Here is a 13,454-nt window from a genome sequence, read left to right on the forward strand (position 1 = left end):
TATGTATGTTAGTATCATCATCACTACTTTCTAGTTTTAGAGATCAGTTAGGGATAGATGGATTAAGGAGAACGTTTCTTTTTTCTCTTTGGGGCATTTTGTGGAACAAACCTTGCCATTATCGCCTTTCAGTGCATCCACCCCATTCTTCATGTAAAATGTTACTCCCCGTTCCTCCAGCATCTGCAGTGATAATAAGTGTGTGTTATTCTAGACAAAGCAGCAGACCCACAACAAATCTAATGTTAACAAAACCGCAGAGAAGCCATGGAATCACCAACATTGAGTTATCTGGCACAAACCAGGGTATAGTTGCCTTACTTGAAAACAAGCAAAAGTCATTAAACTTAAGCCCGACCTAAAGATGAGTAATGAAGCTGTAATGAAGCTGTCCAACTAAATTGGAAGCCATACACACATCCACAATGCAGAGAAGGTTTGAGTCACTCAACTCAAAAAAGCCACAGACGAACCAACTTTTAAGATTAGTCCCAGAATCACACAATACAGAGGGAAATACAATGAATCTTAATCAGGAGCCCCAGAGTCACCCAGCAACCAAGGACTGTTACCTTGTAAAAAGAAGTCTTCAATATTTTTTCCCTTTCTTTCTTTCACCCTACTACACAAGGCTACCAGACAGAATTCTAAACTGCCTCGCGAGAAGGACAAATAGGTACTGCTTTTATCCCCAAGGAGTTATCTACCTAGTTAGGCAAGAAGATGACTGCTGTTAGCATATTGACCCCTCTGTTTAATACCATAGAACTTCTTCACCATCACCCTACAGGAGCTGTCCCTTCACCAAAGTGATCAAAAAGGAAAAACAAGCTAGAGGGATGTTTTCAAGCCCAGAACCAAACATCCAGACAGGATTTTCTTTTAAAAAGATGCAGCTGCAGACCATGGCTCAGGAGATGTGAAGAAGGACATATTCCAAGGCTGCTGTTTACTGAGGGAAGAAGTTATCCCAGGTACACCATCCCCAATTCTCGTCTTAATAGGAGTCACAGGTATGTGTTAAACAGTCTGGGAAGCCGATCTACCAGACAGACAGACATGATGAGGACACACTTTAATTAGCTCAGCAACCTGGAATAATGACTCTGACTTTTTACATACTCCATCAGTACCTCAAGGGGCCTCCCTGCATTGCTGACATTGACATTAGGCAACTCGCATCTGTCTGGGGTTTAGAATTAGTGATAGACTGTTTAGAGGCACTTTGGGTCTTCTTTGCATTCCCGCCTGGTGAGGCATAGCCATGGATATTCTATACGTCTGTCCCACTGGGTAACTTAAAAAAACTTCTGTAGCCCTCACCTAGAGCAAAACCTAATAAGTTACCCTGGAAATTAACACCTGACTTAAAGGTCTATTGCATCAGACTTGAAGGACACTTTTACATACATTGTACATTTCAGTACTACTTTTAACTCACTGACTTTTTGCAAAGCAGAGTTTTACCCAAAAACCCATAGGCATGTCATTTTGCAAGGATTGTATGCCAAGTTCTTTACACTGATCGCTAAGTCTGCCTACAGAGTACCATAAGTCAAAGTATAGACAGCAGCCGTCATCTTCCTTTATGTTACATTATGCCACATAGACTGTTAGAGATGGACACTTTTGATTTTATTGTTTCTCTTTTTAAGTGTTCTGTCTAATCCTACAAGACACATCCCCTTCTAAGTGTTCTACCACACTGAGTTTTTTTACATCAACCTACAAAAATATTAAATCCAAAACAAAATCAATTTTTTTTCCTCACAAGCCTATGGCCTCACACCTGACTTATTTAACTTATTCAATTTCCCTTTTAAAGGATATTCATATGAATTGTTTATAGGTTTCCTGAATCATACTTTTCACAATGAAGATTCTCCAACTGAACACAACTTTCTCTTCTCATTTTCACCAATATTGTCCTTCTCACTCCCTTCACCCATTTATCGCTCCCTTAAATCCACTCAAATCAGTCTTCCACACTTCCTACATGGGCTAGTTTACAGTCAGTCCCCTAAGGCTAGCTCACGTCTTTTTCCATTCTCTGTGTTCTCATAACAAACTTTTTACATTTAAATACTCCATTTACTTTGGGAGTAAAATGCTGCTACATCGTTTCTAATGATATTTTTTAAACGGTAATTGATTGATTATATTGTTCTCTAAAGTGAATTTTCAAGACATTCTCTTTATACAGTCTCCTTCTCTCGATTCCCAGACGATGGAGTAAAATAGCTTGTCTGCACACTGGCCCACACTTGTCTCTACCTATTGGCAGCTTACATGTTCAAAATCTCTTTATCCATGGTTTCCAAGGGATAGAAGGATCACCTTTTGTAATAAAAAACAATGGAGGTCGAGGCACGTTTTGGCCTGCCACAACGAAGAGAAGAAGTGACAAAATAATGAATTACAACAACAACTTAAGTAATTAATTTAAAAACTGACTAACATACTACCGTAAAATGACACCTATTTAAATGCTTCTCTTTTTTCTGACAGGAGCTTAATCTTGATGTTTTTCTACATACTTTACAATGCCATGTTGTAGTTCCTATTTTATCTTTGTGCTCTCTCTCTTTCCAAGGTCCTGGAATGATTATTGACTTTTTTTGTCACACTCTCCTTTTCCTTCTAGTCATCTTTATTATATATTTTTCTTTCCTTTTCCAGACTTCTCTGTCTTTTCCTCTCCGTCACTTGCATCTAAGGCAAGTTTAGACGCTTCTGTCCACAGCGGCGAGGCGATCAAGAGTACTAGTTAAATACATGCTTGTGCACATTCCCATTGTAGTGCAATTCTAAGTGGAGTGCCGGAGTCAGGCTGGCATCCCAATGCCTTCTTGTGTCTGAGGGGGTCACCTCATTCTGCGTTCGGATCATTCACTTTGGCGTTTGAGCAGTAATGTATCTGAGCACTAGTATTCAGTAATCTAGTGTGTCCTCATTACATGCCTGAAGATGAATTTCATTACTAGCCAACAAACAATGAACTACTGGCATATGGAATAGCTTCGAAAAGTATTTCTGTCAATTTTAAAAATTGATACTAGTATAGCGCACTACTCACCCGCAAGGGTCTCAAGGCGCTTGTACGAATACCGCTGTGGAACCCATCCTGGCTTTCCCTGTGAGGCGTCCACTCCTGGGCACCCCCAAGGTGGAGGCCAGGCATCCTTAGCGTTGTGGGGGCCGTTATGGAGATTGAGCAAGCTATTGCCCAGAGTTGCAGAGTGGGACTCCATGATTGGAATAGGCACCGAGGCGAGAATTATCAGGCCCGTGGAATTTTGAGCCCAAGACCCGCCGTGGCGGGGAATTGAACCCTGGTCCCGGGCTAGACCTCTGCATCAGGGTCTGCCGCTCTAATCATTGAGCCACATTTCTCCACAGGAGGAAGGACTCATCCTATGATTTACTTTTCTTAATTTTCTCCTGAAATGTTTTTTATCTTCATGGAAACTTCCATGGGGTACAAGTGCAATTGCCCCCAACATAGGTCCTTGTCACCAGAAATATGTGTAGAGAGAGTCACAACAATGTATTTAGAATATAAGATTTATTGTTTGCTCCTCATGGTTTTCAGCTCTCTCTTTGTCCAATTGCTCACCTTGAAATCCTCTCATTCAACCATCATACAAGGACACAACAAAGCTCAGAATGCTCATGAGAATCTCCATAAACACTAGGATGAAACTCCATAGCAGATCTAGACAGACAGATAGTGGAAGCTTCACTAGTTGCCTTAAATTGAAACGCTATGCTCCCTGAGCCCAAAGAACCCCGGGGTAATTAGGACTACACTCAACCACTTCCAAGACACTGGCCCAATATTTTCCACTAGTATCATGAACCCTTATTACATGTCCAGATCACAGGGGCAAAAGACAATCTTGACTTGTGATACAGAGCTATTGGCCTTTTTGTCCACCAGCTGGAAGCTAGAGCATTGGTGAACATATAAAAACTCCACCAACAAACTCCTGAAAGCCCCATGTATCAAAACATGTTTTTATTTCATTTTATCAGAGGTGGATTTTCTGGCCAAAAATATCCCAGCTGCAGTTAAACCCGACTTGGAAAACCATGCCCGGCTTCAAGGGACTTCTGGATACACTATATTATCGAGAGCGAGAGAGAGAGAAAGAGAGAGAGAGAGAGAAAGAAAGAGAGATAGATTTTTGCTTTGGAAAGATGTACATTCACAAGTCAATTTGTGCACACCCATTGCATTTCGTGCACACGATATAGATGACACGTAATATACACAATGTGAATACTAACTGGCTTTAGTGGTAATAGAGAAATTCTAGAAATAAATAAAAACTGGAAAACAATTTAAGTAATCTTCTTCCTCTATGTGGATCCCCATGGGGCTCAGCTCACAGATAAAAGCATCACAATTCACCAATATGCCAACAGTACACAACTCTACCTGAAAGTCTCCAGTGCCTCAACACTGCCAGTACCTCATCATTCCTAGATGTTTGTCACTGATCTGAAGCTAAACGCCATGAACTCAGATTTCCTATTATTTGCCAAAAATAACAAGAAGTAGTACAAACCTGGCTCAATGACATAAATCATGACCGCTTCAAACCGCAACTTTCACTGAATGCCAAGTCACTTGGATTCACTTTGGGCCTTAAAACTTCAACCTCAAGGAACACATTGCTAACAAAAGAAAGATGGCCTGAAACCAGTTTGCTCTTCTTAAAAAAAAAAAAGGTAAAACCGCTTCTTACAAACAGCGACTTCAGAACTGCTGTTCAAGGCCTCATTTTCCCGCATGTGGTTGGGGGTAATACCCTGCCCCATGGTCTCAGACTCCACACTAATGAGTCGCAGCACGTAACATTCAGGTCCTGAAGCAATATAATCACATCACCCCCTGGCAGATGGAACTGCATTGGCTTGACTGCACCACCTAGCTATCACAATCATCACCCCTGCTAATCATGCAGACAAGCTCACCATATCTGGTGGCTCTCTGCACACCTGCAGCCAGGCCACCATCACACTGGAGACTATAAAGTGTAAAACAAAAACAAGGTGCGTTGCCCTTTTGTCAAGGCTTACACTATACAAATACCACATATATGCTCTAACTAAATACTGACTATGTTGTTGAATAGGAAAAAAATTAAATTATGCATTCAGTATGATGTGCTAATGACCTATCTAATGGTCAATTCACACTTCTGTCCATATTACCAGTAGCCGTATTCCACAAGTGTGTTATTTCTGGGTGAAATACTGTTACGGGCCGTTACAGATAACTGGTGCCACAGAGACCTGGAAAATTCTGGGTCCACTGATTCAATATCACCAGGTATGAATCAGTGCCTGGTATAACCGCTGCAGGGATAGAAGCGCCAGCCAGGAGCACAGCTCAACCACCATCACCCGATGCCTAGCAGCACTCCTGGGAGCAAACATATCCACCCCCAGCCAACCCCAGCCCTGCCTTGTCCTGATCCCCATCCTGCCCCACGCACCCAGACCCCTGACCATCACTAGCTTTCCTGCTGACATCATAGCAGAAAATACCAGTAGATTTGTCACCAGAATCGGGGATAAACCAGCAGAAAAGAACTGGCTATTCCAGATACTGGCTGGTTATTTCCCACCCCTCATCCTATTTACCATTCAGGGCACAAAACTCATAACTGCCAGATGGGGAAATGAGATGGAAGGAGAGATTCCACTCCCTCTACCCTGGCATCTGATCTCCAAAATCCAGCAACTTCAAGATTCTAATATTTTGACTGCCACATAATCTTTTGTTTGGTGAAGAAGCTGAATATGCATTTATTAGGGCTCGCCTGCTGATGCGCTTGCGCATAGCTGGCGAAGCTCTATTATGGCTTATCGAGAGTTTAACTACTGGCGATTCCACTGGCAATTCCTTGCAGTGCATGTGCTTTTTAGGTCATTGCGCAAGCGCAATGACCTAAAAAGCGCGTGCACAATGCCACCAGCCGCCTGCCTGCCTCGCATTACCACATCAAAGGCAGCCCAGCCTCCCTCCCACAGCTTCTCTAATTATTCACGGCCAGCCGGCCGAACTTTCAGTTTCACGGCCGCCCGGTCGTGTCTCCTTAGCGTTTCTAGTAGTTACACGATTTGGGTTTTATAATATAAGCTGCTTTTCACTTGAGATTTGTATTCTTAATACGTTTCATGCTTGGGTGATGTGTTTTAGTAGTTACACAATTTGGGTTTTATAATATAAGCTGCTTTTCACTTGAGATTTGTATTCGTAATACGTTTCATGCTTGGGTGATGTGTTTTGGTTATGATGCCAACAGGAAGTCGAGTCTGATGTTGTCCATATTGTTGGAAATAAAATGTGCTTTTATTTACATGCTTAAACATTGCGTTTACTAAATCTAAAAGGCAATGCAGCTCACCACACGGATGATCTTTACAGTTGATTGAATATGGGAGGATTATTTCATGTATTGTGGCCTGTGGGGTAATACGCAGACATTTCCTATGACATGCAACTAGGAATGGGGCCATTACCATATCAAAGGCAGCCCAGCCGCTCTAATTATTCACGGCCGGCCGGCCGTACTTTCAGTTTCACGGCTGCGTCTCCTTAGCATTTCTAGTAGTTACACGATTTGGGTTTGATAATATAAGCTGCTTTTCACTTGAGATTTGTATTCTTAATACGTTTCATGCTTGGGTGATGTGTTTTGGTTATGATGCCAGCAGGAAGTTGAGTCTGATGTTGTCCATATTGTTGGAAATAAAATGTGCTTTTATTTACATGCTTCAACATTGCGTTTACTAAATCTAAAAGGCAATGCAGCTCACCACACGGCTGCTGTTTACTGTTGAGTGAATATGGGAGGATTATTTCATGTATTGTGGCCTGTGGGGTAATACGCAGACATTACCTATGACATGCAACTAGGAATGGGGCTTTACTGTAATGAATGCTAAGCGTGTACCGTGCCAATGATACATAAATGGTCGGCACAACTGTTGTTGGTGATTTTGATCACACTTGTCATGCCTGAAATGCGTAGAAAACACAATTGCTCAACAGAATGCCACTGTGACTTGAAGCTCACTTAACATTGTACGCCGCGTCAACGTTTATTAAAATAGGTAAGTGTGCTGAACGTGTTAGGTAATGGCATGTATATAGTTTTTTTGGTTTACCATGTGCCAGAGCAGATCACCCTCGCTGCAGTAGGTCAATAATCTGCATAAACATCTAGATGTGTCAAAGGCCTAATTTGGAAACATTCCAGTGATGCCAAGGCTGTCTTGCGTAGTGCCCAAGATCACACAGAGTGTCAGTCGAACAAACACGAATTGGATTCTAGTTCTTCCGGACAGTTTCCAACTGATAAATGCCATTTAAATGCATATACACAAAATACTTATATGCCAATAATGCCAGATTTGATGAATTAATTGTATTTTAAACCCATCTCCATATGCATTGGACTAGGCCTCTACTTGTTTATAGAAATACTTTTCTCTGCTTGATGCTACTCAGATGTATTAACATCAGTTTCCTAAAAGAGATCAAGGTCATGTTTAATGGGCAAATGCATGTACTCTTCGGGAACAGTCGAATTAGCACATCTAACATCAAAAACATCATTAGCAGCCGCATGTGAAAAGGGCTCGAGGTATCTTGCGAACTGGGAAAGTACTGTAATTGCGAAATTGCAGGTTTCATGGACGTAGCGCTTACTTAAAATGGAGCCAGCTTTTGCTCCTTTTGCAGGCATTACTTTCAACCTTCAGACCTCGGTTGTAAAAAACATACCTAGCTTGGAATGGACCTTATACTTTTTCTATTGGGCCTCAGGGGTTTTGCGTTCAGTGAAATTCATCAATACCCAGAATGCACCGATGCACCCACCACAGAGCTCCACAGATGCCCCCACCACACAGCTCCACAGATGCACCCACCACACAGCTCCACCAAGGCACCCACCACACAGCTCCACCAAGGCACCCACCACACAGCTCCACCAAGGCACCCACCACACAGCTCCACCGATGCACCCACCACACAGCTCCACCTATGCACCCACCACACAGCTCCACCGAGGCACCCACCACACAGCTCAACAGATGCACCAACCACACAGCTCCACCTACACAGCTCCACCAATGCACCCAACACACAGCTCCACCGATGCACCCACCACCCAGCTCCACCGATGCACCCAGCACACAGCTCCACTGATGCACCAACCACACAGCTCCACCGATGCACCCACCACACAGCTCTACCGATGCTCCAACTAATCTCCACCAATGCACCCACCACACAGCTCCACCAATACACCCACTAAGCTCCACCGATGCACCCACCACACAGCTTCATCGATGCACCCACCACACAGCTACACACATGCAGCCACCACACAGCTCCACCGACACAGCTCCACCGATGCACCCACCACCCAGCTCCACCAATGCACCCACCACACAGCTCCACCGATGCACCCACCATACAGCTCCACCTACACAGCTCCACTGATGCACCCACCACACAGCTCCACCGATGCACCCACCACACAGCTCCACCCATGCAGCCACCACACAGCTCCACCGACACTGCTCCACCGATGCACCCACCACCACCAATGCACCCACCACACAGCTCCACTGATGCACCCACCACACAGCTCCACCTACACAGCTCCACCGATGCACCCACCACCAGCTCCACCGATGCACCCACCTACACAGCTCCACCGATGCACCCACCACACAGCTCCACCGATGCACCCCCCACAGAGCTACACCGATGCACCCACCACACAGCTCCACCGAACGACCCACCACACAGCTCCACCAAACGACCCACCACACAGCTCCACCAAACGACCCACCACACAGATCCACCGATGCACCCACCACACAGCTCCACCGATGCAGCCACCACACAGCTCCACCGACACAGCTCCACCGATGCACCCACCACTGAGCTCCACCGATGCACCCACCACACAGCTCCACCGACACAGCTCCACCGATGCACCCACCACACAGCTCCAACGATGCACCCACCACACAGCTCCACCGAGGCACCCACCATACAGCTCCACCAAGGCACCCACCACACAGCTCCATCGATGCACCCACCACACAGCTCCACAGATGCACCCACCACACAGCTCCACAGATGCACCCACCACACAGCTCCACCGATGCAGCCACCACACAGCTCCACCGACACAGCTCCACCGATGCACCCACCACTGAGCTCCACCGACACAGCTCCACCGATGCACCCACCACACAGCTCCAACGATGCACCCACCACACAGCTCCACCGAGGCACCCACCACACAGCTCCACCAAGGCACCCACCACACAGCTCCATCGATGCACCCACCACACAGCTCCACAGATGCACCCACCACACAGCTCCACAGATGCACCCACCACACAGCCCCACAGATGCACCCACCACACAGCTCCACAGATGCACCCACCACACAGCTCCACCGAAGCACCCACCACACAGCTCCACCGAAGCACCCACCACACAGCTCCACTGATGCACCCACCACACAGCTCCACAGATGCACCCACCACCCAGCTCCAATGATGCACCCACCACACAGCTCTGCCGAGGCACCCACCACACAGCTCCACCGATGCTCCAACTAAGCTAAACCAATGCACCCACCACACAGCTCCACCAATGCACCCACTAAGCTCCACCGATGCACCCACCACACAGCTTCACTGATGCACCCACCACACAGCTCCACCGAAGCACCCACCACACAGCTCCACCGAAGCACCCACCACACAGCTCCACAGATGCACCCACCACCCAGCTCCACCAATGCACCCACTAAGCTCCACCGATGCACACACCACTCAGCGAAACCACAGCATCACTCAGCGCAACCACAGGATCACTCAGCACCACAGCATCACTCAGCGCAACAACAGCATCACTCAGCGCAACAACAGCATCACTCAGCGCAACCACAGCATCACTCAGCGCAACCACAGCATCACTCAGCGCAACCACAGCATCACTCAGCGCAACCACAGCATCACTCAGCGCAACCACAGCATCACTCAGCGCAACCACAGCATCACTCAGCGCAACCACAGCATCACTCAGCGCAACCACACCATCACTCAGCGCAACCACAGCATCACTGGTTCAAATATGCTCTTTCAATGTTTCAAGCTGTTTTCAACCTATCATGCTTTATTACAAATCACAAAAAGATGTTAATATTTCACTTCTGTTCTTGGATTTTCGTCACAATAAAAACACTGAAAATAATCTTCACAAAAGTTATTTACAAAAGTTTAAGCTATTGCCATTACAAATTAAATAAATTATTTAAGTATTAATTATTTAAAAAAATTAAAAGCCATTGTTATTTGTAATATCAATACATCTAAGTCACGTAAATACAAAACATACAAAATATGTTGCATTACAAATGCTATAGGTGTTTGCGAAAGTTATAACTATTGGCATTGTAAATGACAAAGCTATTAATTTAGCTAGTTTAAAAAATAACATTAATAAAAAAAAAATCATTTATAAGACCAATAGCTCCAACTTTCCTAATGCGAGCCCTATTGCATTTCCAATGCTTGTTATTTGCTACCTTGCTCTGTCTATCTTCCAACCTTAGTTTCTTTTAATGAGGGTGCAGTAGGTTATACCTTGCAGCATACTGCTACATTCAGCGCTTCCTTGCCCTAACATTTAATGGCCATGCTTGTGTGACACTCAGTTTTTCTTTTTCATTACTATAAATTGAGGCCATGTGGCTGGGACCCGTCTGCAGACCTATTTGTGATCTATGACTGTGATTGGATCCAGAAGACCCAAGTTCACCGAAAGCCATGCTGTGAAGAGAACCTATTGAGCAGCTTAGATTTATATTATTCAACATAGAGCACTATTCAGCTGGAATAAGATTTGGTGTCATGCAGTTCAACATGCCACCTAAACTAAAGAGTAGCCATCCAAAGAGGAAGCGGCACACTTTCATGCAAACAACTTATCACAATTTATGGCAATATTGTTATCAACGTTTTTTCATAGGATGTCCTTTTTTTACTGTTTATGTTTGTGTGGATTTCAGCGGAGTTTGCTCTGTGTTTTTGAAACTTTTTGCAATCAGTGTTTATCTATGTTTATTCAACTGCCGAACCACCAAAATAGACAAAATGTGCATGTTCACAAAATATGCTGTTATTTGCAGTGATTGTTACAAAGCACACCGGAGAAGGAGCAGTAGTGCAAGATATGTAGCGTCTTCTCATTGACAATATGTTCAATGGACTTCACATCTACGTATACTCACATCTCATTACCCTCTCTAACATCTCATTACCTCTCACACTCACTCTGTCTGATTTACAGGACCATTAACGTATTTTTAAAAAGTAAGCGTGCTTTATTCACATGTTTTAATATACAAACTTCTGGACACATTTGAGGGTCATTCATCTACTTCTTACTGAATATTATGTCATAATAGGGGTGGTGAACCCAGCCAACAGCATAATACCTTGCAAAACCTTTAACATTGTTAATTACATCACATTCATTTGTAGCCCTGCGTTCTAGGGTACCTGACACAATGTTTTTAAGCATGGTCCCTACAGCGTTTCTGTACTCTTGTCTGACTACATTAAGGTGGTGCTGCTGCTGTTTGGACATTCATAGGAGCGAAGTGTCCCTATGGCAAATGTCTCACTTTAAGTAAGTCCTGACCTTTTACCATAAATCACATATCCTGGGACTTGAAAGTTTGAAGTTAATTTTACAACTATGGGCTCAAACACATACCAGTAAAGTGAAGTTGGGTAGGAGGAAAGATTAGTTAGCTGTAGATATCACACATAAAAATGGGACACCTTGCAAACATGAAATCTGTCTTGAGCCATGTTTTCACCACTATTCCATGTGAAAGATGTCAGCGCTTTTTTCACAGGTACCTGTCACTAATTTCATTGAATGGTTATAACTGGAGTATTTGGCAGATGAGCTGTTATCAATACTGACTTGTTAGCAAAGGTGGTGGATTTATTAAAAGGTTTCTTAGCCATTCTGTGGGTAAATAGGATAGTATATATTGACCAAGATTGTTACGAGCCAGCAATTTCACCAATCAGTAAAATAATTAAGCACTGCCAAAAGATCAAATAAGATTAAAATTGTCCAAGATTCTCTAAAGTGTATACAATAATTAGATCAGACCTAAAACATGCTTCCAATCCCCCTTCACCTTTAATCAAAACAAAAAACTATAAAAAAATATTAAAAGGAAGAAGAAACAATACTTGAGTGACATCCCTAAACAACAAATGTGTACAGAATAACCTTAGACCAGTCTTTCCTGCTGCTACCTTGTATGACAAAGTTACATAGTGTGTGCCCCTTCAGAAAGAAATAAAAATGATTCATTCTCTCTCACTTTCCTTTTTTTAATGAATTTTAATCTGTTGTAGTGCAGGTGTTAATTAGTGTTTATATGTTTACACTGATGAGGGCTGTTTCCCTCTCACTGTGGTTTTATCAGTTATTAGAGGTTTAAACCTAAAACAAGATACCTTACTAATTCACCATATATTTTCACAAAGCCCTAATACCTGAAGCGCTTAACAAACATTATTACCACTTTATAGCATTAGCTCAAAATTCATCAGACACCCATATAAAGGTTTCCTTATTGTTGGCAGATGAAGAAAATCTTAGATGTCACCAATCGAAGAGTGAATACTACTGACCTTCATGGCAACTTTTCCAATTTGTTGTCCTAGCACGGCCAGAAATGGAACCTCTGACATTCCAACCACAGAAACTGAGCTGGCCTTGTCTGACAGGAATGCCGCCACCTCCATTCCTGAAATACAACACAAGTGAGACGTTCACATAACATCATAAGAAGTATACATTAGAAGAACAGGGTGGGTAATGTCACTAACCGCTATGTCTCTATCTGAATTCTGAATTTAACACTGCTCTTCCTCACCCTGCAGTTACCTCACTAAACTTTCACCCACTGGTCATTCCCATCATGCCTTTCATGTCCATTTACACTGCGGTTAGCTTTTCTGAGTGCATCCTTGTATTGCTTTCTGTGGCAGAGATGAGTTAGCAAAGTTCAAAGTATTCTGTCTTTCTATAGGGGTTGGCTTTGAGAGTACTCTGATTCTTTAAGAAGTTTCTAGAGGTCAGATGGTTGCAGTTACGGTATACAAAAGTTCTAGTTCTTGAAGACATTTCATACCAATAAATGAGGATCCTATGACCACCACTCTCTTGCCCACTGCAGATTCAGATATTGTGTTCGCATCTTCAGGGGTTCGCAGGAGAAACACATTCTGAAGCTCTGATCCTTGGCATTGCAGCTTCCTAGGGCTAGAGTGAAAAGGAAAACATAATTATGTACAAGGGCAGTGATTTATAGAAC

General features: G+C 43.7%; 1 protein-coding gene across 1 annotated transcript in view; it reads right to left on the minus strand.

Annotated features, from left to right (window-relative positions):
- LOC147730399 (apoptosis-inducing factor 3-like) overlaps nucleotides 1-13,454 on the minus strand; it is a 402,100-nt gene that overhangs the window by 85,755 nt on the left and 302,891 nt on the right. Inside the window, exons 10-12 of the mRNA XM_086955207.1 lie at nucleotides 13,272-13,402; nucleotides 12,769-12,884; nucleotides 112-183 (exon numbers count right to left, since the gene is read on the minus strand). Of these exons, the coding sequence (XP_086811333.1) occupies nucleotides 112-183; nucleotides 12,769-12,884; nucleotides 13,272-13,402 (319 nt within the window). The remainder of the gene's footprint in view (nucleotides 1-111; nucleotides 184-12,768; nucleotides 12,885-13,271; nucleotides 13,403-13,454) is intronic.

Source organism: Lissotriton vulgaris, chromosome 2_1, assembly GCF_964263255.1.
Source record: "Lissotriton vulgaris chromosome 2_1, aLisVul1.2, whole genome shotgun sequence".
In the NCBI taxonomy this organism is placed as follows: domain Eukaryota; kingdom Metazoa; phylum Chordata; class Amphibia; order Caudata; family Salamandridae; genus Lissotriton; species Lissotriton vulgaris.